This window comes from Ostrinia furnacalis, unplaced genomic scaffold, assembly GCF_004193835.3.
Source record: "Ostrinia furnacalis isolate ACB-3 unplaced genomic scaffold, ASM419383v2 OfSCF7469, whole genome shotgun sequence".
In the NCBI taxonomy this organism is placed as follows: domain Eukaryota; kingdom Metazoa; phylum Arthropoda; class Insecta; order Lepidoptera; family Crambidae; genus Ostrinia; species Ostrinia furnacalis.
Genome location: NW_021137708.1, coordinates 463,919 through 488,269, shown reverse-complemented (window position 1 = coordinate 488,269; position 24,351 = coordinate 463,919). Strand labels below are relative to the sequence as shown.

Genomic DNA, 24,351 nt, shown 5'->3' with positions numbered 1-24,351 from the left:
AAGAAAGATAGGAGACGATTTGAAGAAATGTAATTTAGGAAGAAAAGAGTTCAACGCGTTAGATCTTATTATTTAATTATTAAATAATTAGTTTTTCGTAAACTAATAAGTACGCAGAAATTGTGAACTGAGCTTACTTTTATTGAAAATAGCTCCCTGAGAAAAATACTGATCACAAAAATGTAACAGCTCCATGTAATTGGGGTCAAAGAAAGTTTTTAAAGAGAGATGACCATGCAACCGGTTGTGATGAAATCGCGCCAATTTTTTTTAAGATTTAAAAAACAATTGTTCCAACGAGGTTTTCCTCCAATTAAGTCATTTATAATGTCAGCTATTTCAGGTGTTTTTCTTGGTAGAAAGTCTAAAGATAATCACGGTCTTGTTCGATAGCTTTGGTAGACGTGACGGTGGCCAGTGTTATGCCGACACTCGGTGCGGTGGGTAGCCATCGCTTAGTACTTCTACTCTCCTAGTACCTCTTTACGTGTAGTGTTTAAAATAAAATATAGTTCAAAAACCGTACTAGTGAACACACCTATCCTGGAACAGACCTTTTTGGAATTTTTCTACTGCAACGGTTAATAGGTAAATATTTTTTGTTTTAAATTAGTTTTTAACAGTATTGTTTTTTGACTTATTTACGTAATTAGTAATGTTAATTTAATATATGGAAATTAAGCACGCTAAAGAATGTAGAGTCGTTACATTCCAAATAAATTATAGGCATGAATGAGTTTGTGCAATAAATGTTTATAAAATTACAAACAAATAATTTAAAGTAAGAGTAATTGTTATTTCTTGTAATTAATTAATCAAATTACGGCCATTTGCTTATCCATTAGTAGCATCGATGTAAATATAAATCTTACAATTTGTAACGATTCGCACGCAAATAGTAATTCTATAAAAATATTAATTCGGTGTTATAAGAGTCCATACGGATCTAAAAAAAATCGACAAGAACCTGGCCACTCCAAAGCATTATTTATTTTTCTACAACATTAACCAAACTTTTTTCTTCTCATCAAACTTTTTAAAAATAAAAATGTTCCAAATTCGAATCGCATCCATAGAGTAAACAGACTATTGTAGCACACATTTTCCGTATTGGAAAGTGGGTGAGGCGGGCACCGCAATGGTGCCACGGGACCGGTTGGGATAAGGAACTGTCGTGGAGTGAGAAGGCTAACTTAAAACTTACGTAAACGTTAGTGGTATCACAAGATGATTGGTTTTATTGAGCGAAGCTACCTACTGGTTCTGTGTTAATTTACCTATAATATTGTTCTATGTGTAGTATATTTTATGATGGTTATTAGGACTATAAAGAATAAGTAGAGCCATTACCGGTGATTTACTTAAGTAAATTATGTTAAATTTATGTTAGGTAGGTATTAATACCTACGTAACATAATTTTCTTTGTACGTCTATCAGAAAATATTAAGTAGTTGATATTTTTTAAGTTTTATACAGGGTGTCCCAAAAAGTTATACATAGTTCAAACTCACCAAACTTTTCTATGGACATAATTAGGCTTGTTTGTTCTATATCATCGGATCTTAGGCCAGCTACCTCCAGTGTGTCAGTGCGACGTGCAAATTTTGGGACAACCTGTATAAAAAAAATTGAATATGTTTGTCAGGCCCAAAAACCAAATCTAGTTCATAAAAAGTAACTAATCTTAGAAAGCTGCATAGCAAAATACTCCAGAAGACACTGAAATTAGACGAGACAACTAGTGTAGAACGTCTAGCTGCATTAATAAATAACACCGCACGTTTTGTACATTAATTTATGTACGTTATTCGAGATTGAGCTAGATAAAATGATTGTAGTAGACAACAATAGCTAAACAATTAAATCGTGGAGCGTAATAATAATTATGTTTAGTTCTTGATATTGTAAAAATAAATTGCTCAATTCATATTATATCTTGTAAAGTAAATTGCATTAAAGATTTGAATCATGAATCGTTAATTGTAATTGTATATTTCAAATATAAATGGGTGTGTAAAGTTACAAAATTAAATGCTTTTTTCATACAGGTCAATATTAACTTTTACTTGGAATACCACGTTACGTTCCACGTTCTCATGACCATTACAATGTTCTTGATTAAAATCAATGATTTATACCAAACTTAATTCTAACTTAAAGCTTGTATTAATAGAGTTGATTTCAATCAATATATTAATTACAGGCTTGAAAAAGCTTTTAGTTATTTGATAGTCAATTTGATTAGTTAAATCGCATAGCACTTTTGGCGACACCCCTGATGACCCCTGTTAATGGAGATCGATAAAAATGTCATTCTTTTTTCACATCGACATGAGAATTAAATTATAAGTACCTACTTAACCAGTATTATGAAACTTTATCATGTACTATCAAGGTTTTCAGGTTTTAAGTAGCCTACTTGAAGATGCCAAGGTTCATCAAGATTGTAATCATTTGGTTTTCCAATTTGCACTTAAGATCAATTGTTTACTGAAGTTATTTATTTACCTATTTATTAGGACAAATAAGGACCTAAGGTTCTATTGATTATCTAATGTTTTAAAATACCTTATCTGTTAGTCTACGAATAAATCATAATTTTATAAGATGTTTATGGAAATAAATTGAGAAATAAATTGACTCCGTTATTTTTAATCTGAAATAAAATAACCAACGTTATTATAAATGATTATAGACTGTAATTATAATGTTTTGTTTCAGAATTTGCTAAATATTTACATCTTTTGAGTATATGTGAGAAAGTCGTCAAAACCATTACACACATTTTAAGATTTAGCCAACACAATCATAAAAAGTATAAATAAGCATTGCATCATGATCATGCCATGATCATTATGCAACACTGTCATGATGATCATGACTTTCTTGCAAATTATACGAGCACTTCGCACAGATTTGCAAACGCCAAAAATGTAGGGTAGGTTACTTTTACCGGTAGAAAGTGAAAATATCGCTCTCTCTTTCTAATAAGCTCGGATAGTGCTTTCATTTTGTGCATCGTGATCTTTTAATGTTCATTGTTAAGTATTTAGGTCAATATTAAACTACATTAGTTACAAAAACATAAGTAATCATAAGTTACGTACATTTTACTATTCAATCTCAAGTTTACTAAAAGCTCTTACTTTAAAGTAATACCATTTATTTCATGTTGTAACACTGTTTGTCTATGGCAATTTACACCTTCTTGCACTGCGGCAAGCGATTAAAATAATACCATAAATTAAAATTATCTCTAAGCTGTTGGCCAGTTGAACGCCATGCTGTATCTCGACATGCTTTTCATCATAGCCCAATTAGAAATAATTTATAGTTGCACACAATTTAATGAAAGCCCTGCTACCTAAAATTAACCCTAATACTTAGTAATTAGATACATTACCTACTGCTTAGGTGGCTTACGCCCGTATTCTCAAACATTACTATGACGTCTCACAGTGCGCGTGGCGTGGACGCATAAGGTGATACACGAACCAATCCCAGAGCTCTATTCAACGCTGTGAGTTCGAGTTGCTGCTTCACTTAAGCAAACATCGTATGTGAATACGGGCGATTAGATACACTCATGAACAACATACCGTATGCTGAAAACTAACTAAATAAGACAAATGAAAATCGTCTTTGATTGTTTAAATAAGGTTTGTATTGCTTTAGCGATATGTTAGCCATGGCTAAACCCATGGCAGCAGATTGATTGCTCAAACATACCGTAGCGCAACAGCTTGGATGGGTTATGTCAACACTATGAATTATTCATTCATTACAGCGCGGATTTCAAGGCTAGTATAAAATCACTCGTTGCCAACATCAGCTCCATTTAGGTAACAATACTGGATTTGTACTGGATAAAATGAAACTGGAATAAGAAAAATTGGGCTGAGTCTTATTTGAGACCAGGTTTAGAGCGGTCCTAAAACTTTTGTGCCATATTAACTATTGCTCCAAATAGCTAGTTCTAACAATACGTACCATATTTCCGTTCATGACGTTGGCCGGCACTTTTAGAAAAGGCCCAAAAAAAATGATGTCCTTTCAGCTTCAAAACGTCCACTGCCTCATAGAACATAGGCCTCTCCCACATCGCCCGGTTAGTAGCAGCCTGCACTTGAAAATTTTTGCCTGTGTTTTTTATGTAATTGACTTGATTATTTGATAGCACAAGATCTAACTCAAAACGAGACACTAAACAACTATTGTTTTGATTAGTCACATTTTGGTTAGATTAGTAATGAAGACTCCGAGATGTATTTGACCAATCTCCTTTTAGCCTCTTTAAGTGGAAATCATGCTTTCTGGACATGTCATGCCATGGAAAATATTTCTTCACGAATTGTGAGCAGTTTGTCAATCGTCAATTCGCACGTGGCTGGCAACATAAAAGTAGAGTCATTAAATAGTTTAGCAATAAAAATAAGAAACAACCTGTTTGAAAAAAACGGCCCGATGTTTTAAAAAATAGAACTTTTGATTTCGAGCAAATCCGGTTTTGTACAAACTTGTCTTTAATTATTAGTTACCTCATAATTTGCATATGGAAGGATCCATAATTGCATAGAGACGATTATGAAATTAATAGAGGTGATACATAAACTAGTTATTCTCTATTTGGGAAAGTCCAGAAAAACTTTTATTTTATTTACGTATAGCTACTTATCTTTGAATCTGGTTATGTGTGTAGTAACTAATTTTGTAATAATGACAGTACAGTTAGGTAAATAGGTAACTTACATTAACTTTTTCGACTAATTTTACATTTACAATTTTCTCTGAGTTTTCAATTGTTTTACAAAATTTTAACAACTTGGTGTCAAAAAGCCAACTTTCCTTGCATTTGAATGTCGCTTTAGGTTGCAGAATATTTAGTAATTGTGAAATAGTAGCGAGTTTCCATTTGCTTAAGTTATACAAATTCTGTCTTATTTTCACCAGAGAATACTAGTGGTTTCGAAATAAGGAATATTCATCAGATGCATCGAAACATTTCCTAAATGGTAAACAATTTGCAATTGAAAATGGCTACATAATAAAAAAAATACCTAATGACTTCTTGAATTTCAATTAGGCACAACTAATGAAAGAACAATTTTTTTTACAAATATGGATAACAATCTTCATGTAAGGAAGTAAGGACTTTTCCGGGAAAACAAATTCAATGCAATTATTCTTAATGCAAAAAATAAGTTTAGTAGGTACCTACATCTTTTGCATAACTAATAATAAATAGTTTTTAAAAACATAAAATAGGCATTTCAAAAAGAAGACCGTTGTCAATCAACGACAATGGAAAATAAAATAAAAAAGAACCTAAACTTAATCTACCGACCATTGCTTGGTAAAAAGGGGAAAGTAGACAGCCTCCTCCGTGCAATCTCGGCGACATTCTTTATAGTCGAGCACTTGGTCAGTCGGTGAACCAGCACTTAGGTAACCGTAAAGGTAGAGTCACATAGCTTCGGGGCTTGAGCGGGTCGGTAAAGGTAGAGTCACATAGCTACGGGGCTTGAGCGGGTCGGTAAAGGTATAGTCACATAGCTACGAGGCGTACGCGGGTCTTGTGAGATGGTCCCTCTGTGGAAAGACTTTTAAGCCCTATTTAGACGTAATCGAACTAAAGTCACTGGTATACCTCGACGAATTAGCAAACTGAAGTGGCAGGCAGGCTTCTGATGTGGAGGCCACGTACCGGCAAGCGCAGTGTAGGAAATCCACCCACAAGGTGTAAGGCTTATATGTTCAGCAGTGGCTAAGTATTATTTAGTAGATAGTGAGCGAACGAGGGAGCAGATCTTAGAAGCAGATGCACCGGACTTCACCGAAGCGAAGCCTAGTGCGAAGGTTGTAGTTACATTCGTGCACATTTTGTTCATCAGAAAAAGGTAACCGGAGGTTTTTTAATTCTCAACAATTTGTTTATTTTTAAAGTCCGTGTCTGTAACAAAATATGTCGCATGTAATTTCGTAGTAATTCCCCGCACACGCCCCTTTACCAGTGTAAATTTACCTTAATGGGTTTTCCATGCCACGCAGTGCTCAACTTGTAGGTACTCAATGAAAACTTGAAGTTGTACCCGATTAGTCAACCAGCCAGAAAATCTAACGTTACAAAATTTCCGCTAAGTGGCGCAATTTTTAAAGGAATTTCAACTTAGTGGAACCTAAACCAATAATTAAGTTCTAAGTTTTATCTGTATAATAACACGACTTTACGGAAATAATATTTTGATGTATGAAAGTGAATGGAAAAATAATAAGTACCTAGGTAGGTTACAGCTACTAAATTACACCGTTTAAGTAGTTGAAATCGCCTCTTGTAATTTCAAGATTTTCTGCAATTTTAAATCAAATGGTTGACTTATTTACCAATTGCTTACTCTACCTAAGTACATATAAATTGGAAACATTACCCTCCTTCTGGCGCAGTCGGATAAATAGAATGGATCCATCTCTCACCACACACGACTACGTCACGTATGATGATGTGATGTGTAAGAATTACCTACGTCTTTTTCCCTCGACAAAAATTCAAATTAATTGTCCCTACCTTGATGATGTTGATGTGATAGTTCTCTAAGGCTGGGTTAATGCATCATCTTACTTGTACTTTGACAAACGTGAAAAAAATGTCAGACTACATACAAAAACACCGGCTATCGTTAAAGTTACGGTCAAAGCTAGGTGGTGCAAGTCAGCCTAAATCTGCTAATGTAGAGAAAACTTTCTGCGTACATCGCCGTCGTCTAATATTGGTCCAATATAGGTACACCCGCTCATCGAGCCACTATAACTTATGCCGTTGTAATTGATATTATTTTGCAACAAACATGCATACCTAGGCATAGTCTGGTGCTGTGTACAAAAATCCGTTCATGACATTGAAACTGCGTTACTTACTGGATCAGCGGCTGACTCACGCGAGTCTAGGGTTGACATGTTTGGCTTTATAAGGAAGTGTCCGGCCAAATATTTTCTAATCCGGCCTGTCTTTTGTTAGGCTTTTATGTGGCTGCCGCGCCAGTTAAAACTGCTCAAGTGAAAATATTATTATGACGAGAATTTTTTATATTAAGAATTAACGGCTTTAAGAACTTTAAGAAGCTATGATAAAGTATTATTATTTAGGCTTTTATTTATTTATTAACACCAACATTTTAGACTTATTATTAGTTTTGAGCTTCGCGTTTGATCGCGCTCCAAGTCTTTCCGATTTTCTACGCCTCGTCTGCTACGTTACTTCTACCTCGTCTGCTACTTTCGTTACGGTTAATGTGATAAATTGAAAATTATTAATAATAACCGGTTATTAAAAATTACCGACAGTCGCGGTAAAAGTGATAAATTAATCACATTTAACAGTGATTATTTAATAATTCAACCTTAGTACTAACAAATTTCATATAAAAAAGTTCATCCCCAATTTTCCACCCTTGGGGGCTGTTTTTTCTATTAATAAATGGGACCACCCTTGAGGTATTACCTATACGCCGAAAAAAGATTTGTTCAAATCGGTTCATAATTGGCGGAGTTATCGCGTAACAAACATAGAAAAAAAAAACATACGGGTCGATTTGAGAACCTCCTCCTTTTTTGAAGTCGGTTGAAAAGAGAACAACATCTTGTGTACGTGCTCGTGTACAGTCAAACTTTTGAACGTTTTGATATTATACCTATTAATATAATTTGGCATAATGAGTTTGGAATGTTTCTTGCATAATATTACTTTTCCATGATGCCTNACCTATTAATATAATTTGGCATAATGAGTTTGGAATGTTTCTTGCATAATATTACTTTTCCATGATGCCTATAACATAATGTTTTGATTTAAAGTGAAAAATAGGTTAAGGTGCGGCGGGGGGGGCCCTTTGGCCACCCCCAAGCCGCCTATTTAGTTTTATACACACATAAATGACCTCATATTAATCACATTTACCAAATCATGCGGTAATTATTCATAATAACCGGCGATTAATTATAATTTTCACATTTATCACTTTGACCGTAACATATACATGCTTATTTAATAGTAATTTTAATGTAATGTCCGGCCAAATTAAGCACCGAGTCGGACTTATATGTTTTTGGACCTGGCAACCCTGCACGCGCCCCCATTCTGCTCTGCTGGGCGCCTACTGCCGACTTTCACTGCGCCCGAGACGAATCTTACACGATATCTTGCACGGAATTGTTTTATTTTATTTACTTGATGTGTTTTTGTAAAGTATTAGGATGGTGGAACCTCGTGTTTGCCAGTACGTTTCTTGACCAATCATCATGGATCTTTCACTTATGAATATAGTTACCGTAGGTATAGGACTATAATCAGCAGACTGATCAAGCAACGAGTATTTTCAGGGTCTACAATTAAATATTTTATCCCAGACTGTAACTAAAGTGTGTGTGTAATGTGCTACTAGCGTTTGCCCTCGACTTCGTACGCGTGGATAGAGGTAGAGTTTTGTAAAATCCGTTCTTAGCGGATGTCTAAACCCTATTAGGTACCTACCTGCCAAATTCCATGTTTGTAGTTTTTGTTTCTGAGATATCGTGATTAATCAGAAGTGGTATTTCGCGTTTAGGATATAGAAGTTAAAATAGGGTTGTACCTACCTGTATTTTCCTATTTTATGAAAAACTGTTTCGTATGTAGATTCCAGTCTCGGTTTACCAACAATTTCGCCAAAATACAGTTGGTTACGAGCAGAGACCAAAAAATCGTAGAAAACTCTTGTAACTACCGCATTTCGTAATTTACAAACGTCACTAAGTAAGCCCAAGCCATGCCATGCTACTTACGTCACGATGCCAAAAGACGCCGGCCTATGCTGAACGAAGCAAATAAATCAAATCATTGTCACAACATTTCACGAAGTAGTTGCGTCAATGATTTTGAGACGCACAACTTGCCTAGGTCATTGGAATGGACACAATAACCTGCCATATTAAGAAGCAATTATATTGGTTAACAATACGCCGTTACGAAGTAGGTACAACCATAAAGTTGATTAATGATTAAAAACAGTAGTAAAGGCGATAGGTGTAGAGAGGTCAAATGCGTTTTAAATAGCTCTGAAGCTGTTGATTTGTCAGTGATATTAAAAGTGTACCCTTAATTTGTCACAAATAGATCTGAGAGTCGTGCTCCTGCAATGGAGACTAATGATCCGACTCCTATTTACTACCCAGCTGGACAAATGGTCTCTCGCAGATTTCTACACTACAACCATTCTGTTCTAAGGACCTGACAGACTCTCATCTGATGATTGGAGTTCACGTGTTAAAAATGCATTGTGAAAATGTAGTCATACCATACTCTGTACCGCCTTGTCTGTGTGCAGTATAATCCCTCCGCATCTATTTTAAATGTGCTTTTAATTTATGGTATGCCTTTATAGATCCAGCCGTAGCTAGCTCTTAAAGCTTGTTACCAGGCTTCTGTTTAATAGTTCTTGTTTGTTTTTATTTAGTTAATAATTCAGTTTTACAACATTAAATACGCGTAGTTGATCATCACGAAACCACGTGGGCTTTTTCTCGAGACAGCTGTTGCAACTTCAAATCTTTCTTTAATTCTTTTCAAGTTCTTTGTTCATTTGTTTTATTTCTCCATTGCTTACGCAAGCCAGTATCGAGCTGTACTTTTCATTTGTTTTTATTACAATTAGAACTATAAAAGGAGGCGAAATATGCATAAACCATGCCTCCGCCCGTGTTCACCTCATCATCATAAAAACCAGTCGATGGTACCTACTTAACTGTCCGATTATTCAGAGGCCAATTAAGTGGGCGCTGTGGCCATATGTCCGCGGGTTCGGCGATCGCGGAAGTCCACGAAACGAGTTCGGCCATGACAAAAAGTATAAAAATTGTCAGCCAAGATGGAAGGGAATTTCGGGCGAAGGTTTCGTGATAATTTTTTAAAAGGTTACTAATTATTTTCACGAAAACAAATTACTTACAAAAAGGTACCTCAATGAACCCCTCTAAGTAGGTAACTACGCTAATTAAGCTTGTGTTAGGAAGGAGAGCTAGGTTTCACCATAAATAGTCTCCTGTCCAGCGGTCGACGAAGATCTAGATCTAGCGATGCTACACTATCGAATCGGCAGTCTAATGCCGACATCTAACCATAGTCGAAACCTACCACAGGTTTATGGTGGTCTTCAATGGAAAACAATTGCCCCACTTTCAGTGACTGTTATAAAGAAAGATGTATTTTTAATTTTTTATTGTGCATAATGCCTCAGTAAATTAGGAAGACTTCCTCCCTTAATTCTCGACTTTTATTCATGTAAAATAAAAACAAACCATAAAAGAAGATGCAGTGGTCTTCAACCATAGAAAAACAATATATTGTTTTAAAATTTCATGGTCCCTAACACAATTATTATTACCGACGGGATTGCTACCGATTGTACCTTAATTTTGAGTTTCCGATATTTCGGCACTGTTGCAAGCGCCGTGGTCACGGAGTAACATAGAAAAACCATAAAAGAAGATGGAAAGGACATTTATTATTCAGTGGTCTTCAGCCACTGCCAGGGATCTCCAAACAAGTCGCTCGACCAGTCGATGTCCCACGGGATGTTGCAATTCGGCAGTAACGGTGCACGGGTGCGTCGACCGCACTTGACTTGCACTTTTTTAATCAGTACGATTTTTTAAAATCAAACTGTTCTTTTGGTTTTTTTTCTCCATTTATGGCTTCTGGCTGTTGAACGTTCAGCCAGTGACAAGTAATTCATACGAGGACCTCTTTGATGTTATAGATCTCCTTCTTGTCGTGTCGCCAACAAATCTTAGATGAATTTGTTGATTGGTGGGAACGAGAGGTGGGAATAGTCCCGTAGTAAATCACTCTCAACTTACACATTTGGTTGGAAAAGAAAACTATCGATACTTTGGGACACACATAGTGTAAAATCATGTTGTATAGGTTAGGTACTAGCGGCCGCCCGCGACTTCGTACGCGTGGATCCCGTTTTACCCCTTTAGGAGTTGAATTTTGCAAAATCCCGTCTTAGTGAGCACCTGCGTATGCAAAATTTGAGACTCTTAATGCAATGCACTTGTAGTTTCTGAGATTTCGTGATGAGTGAGTAAGTCAGTCAATCAGTGACCTTTCGCTTTTATAGATATAGTGGTTTCTTACAGAATTTGGTCATTATTTTTTTGGACTTGCAATGGGCTAGCCCAAGTGTGTGGAAATTGAAGTCATTATATTCCTTTCTAACTGTAAATACCATTATGCGTAAAGTTATGGAATCTTAATGCTGTTGAAATAGATCTTGCAACAAAAATGTAGGTTTAGTCTGATGTTAGCACTTGCAAAATATTGCCAAAAGATCGGATATTTTCGTCTTAAAACCGGTCAAGCATAACGGAGCGTTAGAAATAGTTTGATTGCAATATATTGCATTGTATCCACTATTGCAATACACTTATTGAAAATGCTCTTAATACATTGCAAAATGCAGTTTCCATGATGTAACAGTTACATTATAAGTATAGCTGTTTTGTAGTCGTATGTAACGGCAATTTTATTGTTGCGTGTATTAACGTCACGCCTCCATGGTCTGGTGGTTGAGTTGGACTGTCGATGGTTCGACTCCCAGATAGAGCAGTCAAAGGCGAAAAACTAACTTATTTTTTTTTGTATCTAGGAAGCTTAAGGTCAATCAATATTGTAGTTTGCGTTTTAAGTTTACAGGGATTATACCAATTTTATAGGTAGAGTAAACTAATTAGTTTTATGTGTACACAATAAATTCTCATGATTACTTATTTGTTATGTCTCTTTAATTTATTAACTTACTTCATTAAATTTACTACTGTAAAGTTTATATTGACTATTGATCATTAAGTAGAGACGTGTGCAATATGTAGGCATTCGTAATATTTATGGTTAGTGCACATAGCTATATCTATGCGATGTACATATTATTATTATTATCCATAGTCAAAGTTTTTTATTCTGTACTTAAGCCCTTGGCGCTTACCACCACTTCGCGACAAGATAAATGGGCTGGTGCTGAGAAGAAGTGGCGGAAGAAACTCAGTTACCATAAAAATACCTAGATATATGTATGCCTAGATGGGTATTGAATTACTTTTAAATAATAAACCTTTAACATTTTATAAGCACGCTCTATCCTATCATTACTATGTCAATCAAAGGTGTTTCCCAAATAGTCAACTGATTAATTCTCACTTTTTAATTACCCGATTTCACGGCAGATAGGCAAAGGTAAACGCACCAGAATGCTTGAACTTCGAGGCTCTATCTGCAAATCGATTTGACTATATTCCACTCTATCCGTTTCGTTCTCATCAGAAGGTGAGTGAGAGAGATGGATTGATTTAAAAATACGGGAACGGTTTCGAGTGGAACCTCTGTCGCAATATTTTGGGAGTTAACGGTCAGGACCGGGAGCATCGACCGGGCGTTCGAAGTTTGAATCGAAATTGGAACTCAGTCGAAGTGAGCCCACGTCTGCTGAGGGTCGTGTCGCGCCGGCATGAGCCCGCAGCGGAGCTGGATAGAGATGTGACCTGTAAGTGCTGTGTTGTGTCGCGTTTGTCCTTTTATAGTGCGGTTCTTATGAAATGCGTATGTTACTGAAGGTAGTCGCGTTGACGGAGCTTACATTGAAAAAAAAAACTTTTTTATATTTAAAGTGCTACTTTTTGATAAATTATTTGCAATTTGAGAAATAGCATTTTCAACGTGGTTTATAGCTAACACTGATGTTGCGAGGTAATATCTAATTTAAACCGATTTAAAAGCTTTTCCAGATCCCCTAACAAACCCGATAAAAATTTCAATTGACCCGTACCTAGAATCGAACCCGGAACCCGGCGCCTCTGCCGGCTGCATTACGGAGTAGTAGCTTTAAGCCTCTTTAAATGACAATTGAATACCTAGTTCAATTATGTTAAGAATAAAAAAAATGTGGCTAGAATTAATTACTAATCTTTTGCTTCATTCTCTCACCTTCACTCTTAATAATGGAATTCCCAAAGAACAGGAAAGTAGGTATCCAATTAATTATCAAAAGACTTCGAAACAATTTGCCACATTATGTATCTTATTTCACCTGGATACAGTCTAAAATACGCTATTGTTTCAAACAATGACGTTGACATCCCGATGACACGCCTGACGACTTCAAATGGGCTATTGATGGACAATAGAATATCAAATAGGCACCGGGAGCGCCTGCACCTTTATGATCGGGCTTTGATCTGGCTTGAATGAATGGATAATGAATTAAGACCCTTACTATTGACGTCAGAAATAATAAATTCAGTGAAATTTCCCTATTACATCAAAATTAGATGTCAAAGAGTTAAGCTCGTGCTGTCGTCTGTACAAAGTTTTAAATTGCAATTAAACCCATTGGATCTGTCTCATACCTATTTAAATAAATAAATAAGGGAAATGTAGGTATCATGAGTAGTCTTATTTTAAAAGGATGAATTTGCACCCTATTGAAATAAATTCTGATAGCCTGTCGTGGTTAAAGAGTTATGGTCTCTCAAAATATAAATCTCAACCTTCAGTTGTTTAGTATGTAAGTCTTCAGTGTTAGTACATATAATAAGCCAACTTTTATAAATGTTATTTACAGAGCTCGATTTTCGTCAATAACTCGTTTTCGCACCTCTGTAATGTACCCACCTAAGCATACTGATTATTAACCATCTATAAATACGTAGACAGTAGGTACACTACACGACACGCCTCCGAAAGAGTGTAAATGTTATCGCGATTCGTAACATACGTCTATAAAAGTTGCTGTCAAATCTTTGTATTGTACCTAGCTCTACTTCTTCTTCTCAGTCGGTACACTCTTGTCAGAGTGGTCGTGGTCATCATTGTGAATCACGATTCAGAGTGATGTTCCTCGTAATACGGCGCCATTCCTCGTAGCTCTACTGGCCCAGTCTATTATCACGATCGTGCTTTGCCAAAACACTTGGAAAGCGCAAGTGAAAGTTGTGGACTTGTGCCACAAGATTGAAGGTCACGACACGCCGGAATAGAACGCGCAATGTACAGTTTGGAAATATTTTAGGCAAAGCTAATGATGTAAGAAAGAATAAAGACAAAAACGCGCCAAGCAACGACATTTTAGGATCTGCCCCTCTAGAAAAAGTTCCTATCGTAAAGTTTTCATCCCGAAATTGCTTCGTTACGGCGCTTTTTCTGTAACATCTCGATATGCTACTTTGTCTAGCATAGACCTTCTGTTTTCACGTAACTAGCAATATTATGTATTAAAAGTACCTTATATGTATAATGTAGGTAAGCTCGCGTGTGTCACTAATAGAGTCGGATTCACATCTCTCGCGTGTGCTGTGACACCATGTGGCACGTCCCGCGTGACACGACGACATCAAAATATTCATAAATAAATAATATTGTCTAGCACTTTTTTAAAATATCCCGATTTAAAATGACTTCCGACTTAAATTCAAATCTAAATGGTTTCTTCAGGACATTAGGTATTTTGAAATTCAGTAGAAATTTTTTCGGGAGCCTGAAGCTTATGATTTTATGATATTAGATTTGTGGGCTTAGGAACTCTACCAACCGTATTAAAACATGGTTTGAAAGATCATTTCAAATGACCTCTAAATTAAAATCGCAAAATAGATGTTAATGGCTCATAAAACAAACGAAGCATGGGCGTAGACAAACATTTAAAGAGCGAGTTTGTCTGTTTGTACACACAATAAACGAATTCTTTTGTCGTGGCGTCGGATAATGCAGCCATTTGCGTAACAATGTGCTGAGAATGTGGTCATTAGAATGGTCAAGAATGAATTGGACTACTTTCGCTGTATTTTTGAAGTTTTGTTTTATTTTGGATTAAAGATAGACCAACAAAGAAGACTGGAGTGGGATCTGTCTTTGATATATAAAATTACCTACAAAATTAACTAATTTTAACTTAACTCTTCACAGTCAAAAACTAGGTACCTTTAGGTACAGTCAGTTCACAGATCAAATAGTTCGTGACAACCAAAGTGGCCAAAAAGTTTACCTTATTTCCAAGTAGTTACAAAACTAAACCTTATTTCAGTTGTACTCGTAGCAACTTATGACCTAAACTTCCTTTTTAACGTTTTTGAAGTCGGCTACTAAGTAAAAATAATTTAAGTAATTAAGTATAAGTTAGTTAAGATAGTTATTAATATTATTGGATGCGGCCTTGCATGTTCTGCGTGTACGCAGCAGTCACGTAATCTATTGAATACTATTGAATGTTGGTCAAACTTTACATCAAATTATTGGCGAACTAATTGATACTGTATCAATAAAATTACGCGTACAGATGCCCAAAGATCATTCTACTATAATTTATCGTCGTGGTACGGTTCTTCTTAATTAAAAGTAGGTTTGACGTGGATTCTTTTGGATTATTATTTTTTCTTACAGCACATTTCATTTAACTAACACTGTGGCGACTTATGTAACTACGTGGAATTAAGGATATTTGAGAATAAAAATAAAACAATCCAAGCACAGAACTGATGAGATGAGAGACTAAGAGTAAGCTCTTCTCTTTCTCTTTATCAGACTCTTATTAACCAAAATGTAGAGTAGTGAATACAACTTTTGTGTGGCCAGACTTTAAAATAAAATTACATAACTTGCGTATGAAAAAACGAGGGAACCAGTTTTAAAAGTCACATGGCGGTGGTTTATGTTAGTTAATAGAATTACAAAATTTGAACAATACTGTACAAAGTCGAAAACTGGTATTACCAGTGCTTTATATTTTAAAATAAGCACCTACTCTTAAGTAGTGGAAACAAAAGAACGGTACCGCGGAACCTGAAAAATGCAAATTACCTCCAAAACATTATTATTAAAGTTTAAAATTCTAGTGAAGGTTAAGGTTTTTATTACCAGTTACATTTTGCGGAAATACATTTATTATGAACTTCTTTTCTTGTTAACCATATTAAAAAATGTTTGTAATTTAATGCAATTTGTGACCCTGAGTAACTGTGTCAATTTCCCAAACACATTTTTTGAGCGGCGTAGCTGAAAATCATATGTTTTTTATGACATAGAACTTTGATTTTTTTTTACACGAAAATATACAGAGGTTCCATTTTGAGGACAACATTATTAATGAGTATTTTCTTTTACAAATTCGACAAAAAATAATTGAACTAAGCGTTTCTAATTTTGGTGCAGTGTCCACATCCTTAATTTCTTACAATATGTATTTTTTTAGCTGAAGATCAAAACAGAACTTAGGGAAAAAGTATATTTTTGGATTATACAATCTATCTATTATCTAAGATTACCAAATTAAGCAAGTTTCCCAAATAACTGTGATTAAGTCACGTCCTTAAGTTTTGTCCGCGAAAAATTTATGATTTTGGTGTCAATAATGAAATAGCTCGTCAGTTTCTTTAAAGATCAAACAGGATTTAAACACTCCCATCATTCGTTAGGTTTAGTACCGCCCCCGCGAGCAGTGACGGCAGACGGGTGCAAGACCTCTGCGTCTTCCCGCCAAAAACGTAAATGTGTTGTTTTTTTTTAAACGGACAACAATTCTGCAATTTTGGTGTCTTTTTGTATAAGATTTCTAAGCTATTCTTTTTAGTTGAATTCCTCGTATAATGTAAAGGAACTGTTTTCATACCATGTGTTAAAATGTTGAGTCGGTGCTGGTAAATTTAAAACCATTTCTTGAGCTTGGCACTAAGATATGACCGACTGACAGCATATTTTCTAATTTTGGTGCTTTAATATAAATTTTGGTGTTCTCTTAATTTTGGTGTAAAGAAAATCTAAAAAACTACTGGACAAAATTTAATGTCTTAATCATTTTAGAAACAGTATAAGTTTCCAATAAATTTGATCTATAATTAAAGAATAAAAATACACAAATAACAATTTCCACCAAAATTAGGCAAAAATATGCACTTGTTGAAATTCACCCAACTACAATACCTTTTTAAAATGACAAAGGAACCACAATTCTTTCAATTGGAGCTTAAGACCTTGCTCAATTGTCGGCCCTCGCCAGCAGATCAACCTACCGTACAAAAGAATTGGATAAAAGACGAATTTCCGAGTAATTTATAAACTTTATTTATGTTTTCAATGCACAGTTCAAAATCAAATTAAAATTAGTTTAGGTATTTGTGATAAGTAACTTTCTCTACTGTGTGACGAAAAGAATCCAATTGAAATTCATATATTTCTTTCCAGTTAACTCAAAATGGCAACAACAGTGCTCCAGCCAGAAGAATGTCGGAAGCACGAGCCCAAACCAGACCTGGAGCCACGTGTGACCGACGAGGAGCGCCTCCACATCCTCGAGGGAAAGGAGAGGGAGACGGGAGACCTCCCTCCAGAACTGAGGGAGAGGGCTAGAGTGGAACTGAGGGAAGAAACGGCGCTGAGGGAACAGGCGCTGACGCAGATGAGGCATTTCATTGAAAAACATCCTGCTATCAAGAAATGTAGGACTGGTAAGTTGGGGTTTTATTCATAAATATTTATTATCGATGTCAGGTCTTTTAGACTCTACTGCAGAAGCGTGACCCTCTCAATATACCAGAGACAGATAAAGGAATTTTTGGCCTACAATTTTTCACGCTCTCCAGATAGTTAAGGACGAATTTAGGAGGGATATATTAGCCCTTAAGTGTTAGCTACTTTTTGAACAAATTACATCTAGAACATCATTTTGAAAACTTTTAAATTATATTCTCTCATAAGGACAATCGATGTATATACCCGCTTGTAGTAACCAGTATATTTTTAGATTTAAATAAATGACAGTGCGACGGCCAGCATCTACAGCTTTCGATGCATGTGAAATTGTAAGCAATGCCCATCGCAACAGATTTTTATTCAAATCACAGCGCGAAGCCATTGCTATTCCACCAAGGTTCACTTGCACTTCGGAATACGTGATACGGTTAAGGCAATTGTTTTAATGTCAGACTATGTAGGACAGTTGAGAATCGATTCGAAAACTACGATAGGACTCATGGTTAATGCAGAAAGTAAAATACTTGTTTCGTCATTAGCGTTACATTTTTCAGAACTTAACTATATTATAGTAGTTTTACAGTATTTGTTACAGGCTATTTTACAGACTAACCTTGGGTTTAAGAAAACATATAAATTAGTAATATCCTCGATGCAGATGAGGAAGTTACTTAGGAAGGTATTGTTTTTTAGCCAAGCCAGACCCAAAAAATTGAGTCGATCTTATTCTTGAGAACCCAAGTTCTTAAAGTTCTCAAGTTCTTGGGGGCCAACCCTCATTGTTAATTACTATGTATTGTTAATTATTATTTAACTTAGCCCATTTTCAAAAATTAAGGTCCATATTCCCAATTGTCAGCTAGATTAGATACGAGTAGCAATTATTTCCCAGAATAAAGTGCAATGATCATAAACAAGATTGTATTTGAGTAAGTAACCATTACCTGTTTTTTCTTCCCCAGATGCCCCCTTTTTGCTCCGCTTCCTCCGTACCAAGAAGTACTCCATCCCCCAAGCGTGTTCCATGCTGGAGCGGTATCTGACCATCCGGCAGATGTACCCCCAGTGGTTCCAGAAGCTGGACCCCTTGGACCCCAAGATCGCCGCTGTCATTGATGCGGGGTATCTGGTGCCGTTGCCGAAGAGAGACGCTGAAGGCAGAAGGGTGGTGCTGTCGTGTATGGGTAAGTTGTTAGAATGGATGTTTTTTATTTCGAGCGAAAAGCTAGGAGGGTTGGATGAAGATTTGGCGGTGGTGAAAGCTTAACTAATGTTCAGCAGTGGGCTGTGGTAGAAAGGTGATGCATTTTTTTACACTTGAACACACTTAAGATATAAAACATAAAACATGTACATATTTAACACGACTCAATGTTACAATGTTGATTTTATAGCTGTTTCACGCTACTTCGAACGCGAAGGTTACTTTTAATGTGACTTACATACGTAAACTTTTTGCATCCACTTAAGTTCCACAACGCCTTTTGTGATGTGTTTATTAGTTGAAATCTCAATTTTCTATGCATACACAAACTTTTTGCAAGTTCCACAACGCCTTTTGTGATGTGTTTATTAGTTGAAATCTCATACCCTCTTGTCTGTGCTCCGAAACTTCTAGCTTGCGGCTGATTTAGCCACCTTTTATCAAATTTAACATCTTCAATTTTAAGGGTTAAATTGACATAATGTTTTCCTTGTTTCAGGCCGCTTCGACCCGCACGTGTTCGACAGTTGCGTGATGGCGCGTGTTCACTCCATGATCGTGGAGCTGCTGCTAGACGAACCGCGCTCACAACTGCTGGGCTACACGCACGTCAACGACGAGGCTGGCATGCAGATGCCGCACGTGAGCCTGTGGTCGCTGAGCGACGTGCGCATCATGCTCAACTGCATCCAGGTGACTATCATCATCATCATCATCATCAGCTGGACGAGCCGCGGTCACAGCTGCTGCACCCAACTGCGGAAAGACCCTGGATGCGGGCAAATGGCGCAAGTACACTATGCGGAAAATTGACCGAGACGAAGTATGGGCGACGCACGGGTGGGAGGAAAAAGTAAGATGGTGTTTACACTATTACAATCATCTCGGCTCTTCTTGGCCTATTTCCCGCATAGTGTACTTGCGCCAAAAGTAAGACCGCTCGTTGGAAATCCATGGGGGAGGCCTTTGTCGAACAGTGGAAGGCATTTGGTTGATACGAAAAGAACTTTCTGATAATTAAAAATAATGGTCTTGTAATTATTATCTTAAGTAAATAAACTTTTTAAATAACTTTATTTTCCTTCCCAGAATTCCACGCCAATGCGTCACAAGCGGACCCACTTCGTCAACATCCCGACCTACGGAGTCAGATTCTTCGAATTTGCAGTGTCGTTGCTTAGCGATAAACTAAAAGACCGCGTAATGGTAAGAAAAATATTCATTTCATTGTAAAAAAAGTTTATCAATTTTTAAGTTTCCCTCCATCTTTATTTTCACTTGTCATGACCAATCAAAAGTTGTGACGTCAGTTTATTGCCAACACAATAAATAAAAAAAGTATTAAGCTGTGTGTACACTATTACATAAGTTACCCTAAAACAATAATCAAGTGACCAACATTTTTTGTCTTTTTCTTGTAGTTTAAAATACAGCAATGTGTGTTAAATCTGACTTAGCGAATTACATAGTTAGTAATAATTTCATTATAAAAAATTACGCGACATTATTTTAACGGCGATATCATCAGAATATTAATTTCACATTTTTTTTCAGTTCCACCGCTCAAGTGAGGATTTGACAAAGCACGTCGATCCATCAATACTGCCGAAAGAATACGGGGGCACAGTCCCGTTGAGGGATATGATTGAAGAGCTAAAACGGAATCTATTGAAACGCAGAGAAGAACTATTGGCGCTAGATGACATGTGCGTCGACCTCTATGCTTTGGAGAAGAATGACCTTACTCAAGATATCCATTCCACAGCTGGTTCATTCCGGAAATTAGAACTGGATTAGAAAATAGTTTTTAACTCAATAATTTTATGTATCATTGAGTAATAAAACAATTTCTAATTAGATTAACAGTAATTAGTTACATCGATAGTTAAGTTCATTACTTTGTAAGTTATTTGTTACATTCTTAATGTGAATCAATTTACAAAAAACGTGTTCTTGAATCAACACTTAATTTCAATTATCATTTTTGAAACCTAACGGGGTGGGTAAACACATTCCACATTGACGTAAAATAGATCTCAAGCTTTCATTTTTAGTTGTAAGATTTTCGGAAGTAGATTTGCTTTTAATTAAATATTATTTTCCATTTAATCGCAGGAGTATTTTACGTGTTAACTTTTAATTTACCTATTTTAAGTGACTAGAGAGCTAGTGGCAGCCGTCGGTGGTGTCACGTTACCATTCTTATCTGTTTTTCATTGCCAACCGATGTTTCAGTTTGCATTTTAACGTAACAATTAAGATCCTTACTCATCTATCGCTACTTTGTTGTTTACTGCTGCAATGTTTTTGAGCATGAATTTGTGGGTCCACGTATGTGTATATGAAATCCTACATTTTTGTCATAATTTAGAGAATTCGTAATACAACTGGTGGTATTTTGCTTCAAGATCCTACGGTGCCTTCGACATGACAACCTGACTGCTGCATATAAAGTTTACGAAATGTGACTGCTTTATAATGTGAACATGATTTTAGTTAGGGTATTTTGTAGTTATAAAATCTATGAGACCTACTATCTTCTGTAATGTCCTACAACATAGGGTTTAAATAAATAAAAACTATAATTAACAATGCTGTTTTATTCATTCTGTTAATGCTTACAATTAATTACCTTACTATTAATTACCTTACTCAATAGCTATTTTATTAGTTCCTGCCAAGTAGAACATAAACAATTTATTTTCATGATTTAATTAAATTATTTATAACATCAATAAATCGTAATACTTAGTTACCTACATCAAAGTTTAAATTAAAACAAGATTGATTGCTAAAATGATAATGATGATAACATTAAATTTATTGCGATATTTTTAGTAAAAATTTCGGCTACCCATTTTATAAAATAAGTATTAGCTTTTGCCCGCGGCTTCAACCGCATGTAATTTAGTTTATCACAGATCGTCATAAATTAAAGCCTATAATATTGTAATTATGTTATTCTAGGTTATAAGTAAAGAATAACACTGTAAATTTTCATCAAAATCCGTTCAGAAGTTCAACAAACATCCATCTAGACATCCAAACTTTCGTATTTATAATATTAGTTTAATCCTACGAGTTTTTATATTTGCATAAAAATTGGCAGTTACCAACTTTCAAATAATGCCGCCAATAGTGCTTTGGTGTGTATAGCGCTTTAGTTTTAAATCGAAATGTTTAAAATTGTGTAAAATTACCAAAAATGGAACACATTTTGATCAGTATGTTTCCTTTTACCAGTTTGACGTTTTCGTAATAAAATAATAGACAATAGACTTTATAGATAGTGTTTGTTCCATAGACAGCGCAATGACCTTGAATTGCACGAGAAACGTTGCTAACTTCGGTGTAGTTTTTCCCGCAGTTTGGCGTCCACAAGATTGAAAAAATTATTACAAGAAATTTCTATGTATTTAGATCAATAGGACAATTCAGAACTTATATGATTTATATTCCAGTGCAGTTTTGATGAGACGACGATGTTATTACTGTGATTGTTTTGTTTGTTCCCGTGTACTGTGGTGATTTTTGTAAACATCAGGAGGAACATTGCCCCACGTCTATGACTTCTTGTACGTATCCTAGCCATTATCGGTGTATGCTTACTATTTTAATGTTATTTATTCAAAATAAGTGTATAAATAGTGAGATTTGTTCTTACTCCCCAAAGTTTAACCTCGAAATTTTGATGTTTGGTTTGCAATAAAAGATGGGCCTCCCATGATTGGAAGTGTTTGTTGTAGAACCACGAATGCAGTTTTGTTCGTATTCACAATGCACTTGCATTCGTGTATCGTGTACGTATTTAAATCTCGTTTGGTTGTTATAAAAATATTGTTATGATCATACTTTGATGGTTTGTGATCATGATTATAGATTGAGCAACAAATGAGGTTCATTTTGTTTGGCAACTTCGTAATAGTATGGCATTTGTTAGGTTATTTGGTAATCAATAAACAGTTGTGGTTTATTGGTCAATAAATGTCACTTGCAAAGAAAGTTAGTGATGCCTGTTGACACTGGGCTTAGAGCACTGATGTTGTTCCATACTGACTAACTCAGTAAGAACTGTATCTTACACAAGAATTCATTTCATACATCAAAAGTAAACTCATAGAAAAGGTAATGTTTTGGGGTTGTAATAAAAAAACATGATATTAGAAAGGACTAGGCTGTTAGTGCCAATGGTCAGAGGCTAGAGTAAATATCATGTTTTTGTCCCTAGAACTCCATATTCAACGGGGTCATATAGCACACTGTTGACAGAAATATCTTTATTTTAGCTAAATACTTGACAAAAGATTGTGGTTCTGATCACATCTCTATTGTAAATATTCCCATAAGACTTTCAGTGCTATTCGCTCAGATAAGTATGGGGCAACAGATAATATAAAGTTTTAATTTGTATAATTTCTTTTTAATATCAATATTTATCAATAACTTAGTGCAATAACAAAACATTATTTTGTTCATGACCCAATAAGGCTGTGTTCAATTAGGTGAAATTCGATTTTATATTGATTAATACTTCAATAATGAAGTAGGCCTAGGCCATCGAATTAATATCTATGGAGAAATTACATTTGTACAGCTCATAATGCTTTACGTTTACTAAGTATTTCAAATGATTTGTCATGTCAATTACTTAATTATTAATTTGTGAGAGTACTTAACAAATTATTGAACTGTATATGTAAATAAAAATAACTTTACATAGGCATATTTTAAATTTAAACATTCAGCTTACTAATTTACTAAAAACTGGTTAAACAAGTGAATTAAATAAAACCACTGTTAAGATTATTGTTTAAAATAAGTTTTTACCTAATTGGCAGATTTGGCAGCAAGCTAACAAGGTTTTTGTACTTTAGAAAATTATACCAGTGGTCAGTATTAAAATTCCACTACAGTAATTTATCTAATAGATAGTATGAAAATATAAAATTGGAGTCAACAATTAAAGTAAGTAATTGTTAGAGGAGAATTATCTTTTGGTTATATTTGACTGTACAACCAACCATCAATCTACATCTGAAGAGCAATAAACAAACATGTACCGTAGTGAACATTTGTAACGTTTAAATCTATAAAGAAGTATTAATTCGAATTAGCATTAATCTGTAGTTTTAGTTGTAATTCACAACTGTAAAATCGCATGTCAATTAGTGTTCTGATTGACTGATAACGCACATAAACGTACATTTAATAGAGTTGAATTTGACTGGTGTATGTAACTATAGGACTGGTCTAGATTCTAGATTTTAACATTGTACCTATAGCCTCTTCACCAACAGAAAATGGGTTTCACAGTCATAGTGTCAGATTCCGTGAGCCGTTCATATATGTACATTTTTAAGAAGATTGCCAATTTCTATTTTTGGCATAGTGTTCTTGATCTTGACTTCACATGGAAGGCTGTCTAGAAATACTGTATGTGGAGTTGGTTTATTGACTTTTGGCAGCTAAATTAATTTTTTAATACAGCTCTACTATTGAACTCTAGGAAGTTACAGATATGGGTAATTGTTAGTCAATGAATTTTTAATGTTGTCCTATAAAGTTTTCAGTACACTGTAAATTGACAGATTGGCTTGA

General features: G+C 35.4%; 2 protein-coding genes across 4 annotated transcripts in view; both read left to right on the top strand.

The window, feature by feature from the left end:
• Positions 1-404: 404 nt before the first annotated feature.
• LOC114364796 (retinaldehyde-binding protein 1) lies at positions 405-20,584 on the top strand. Its single transcript, XM_028321099.1, has 6 exons — positions 405-588; positions 17,262-17,524; positions 18,512-18,733; positions 19,253-19,446; positions 19,843-19,959; positions 20,308-20,584. The coding sequence occupies exons 2-6, from the start codon at positions 17,272-17,274 to the stop codon at positions 20,548-20,550; spliced, it is 1,029 nt and encodes a 342-aa protein (XP_028176900.1). The 5' UTR covers positions 405-588; positions 17,262-17,271; the 3' UTR covers positions 20,551-20,584.
• Positions 20,585-22,081: 1,497 nt separating this feature from the next.
• Positions 22,082-24,351, top strand: part of pds5 (cohesin associated factor B pds5) — a 40,901-nt gene continuing 38,631 nt past the window's right edge. For 2 of the 3 annotated variants that reach the window (XM_028321069.1, XM_028321070.1), the window contains exon 1: positions 22,083-22,328. The gene's annotated coding sequence lies outside the window, so the exon portion shown is untranslated. Of the gene's footprint in view, positions 22,329-24,351 lie in introns of all 3 variants that reach the window. The other variant, XM_028321071.1, reaches the window with a different exon arrangement.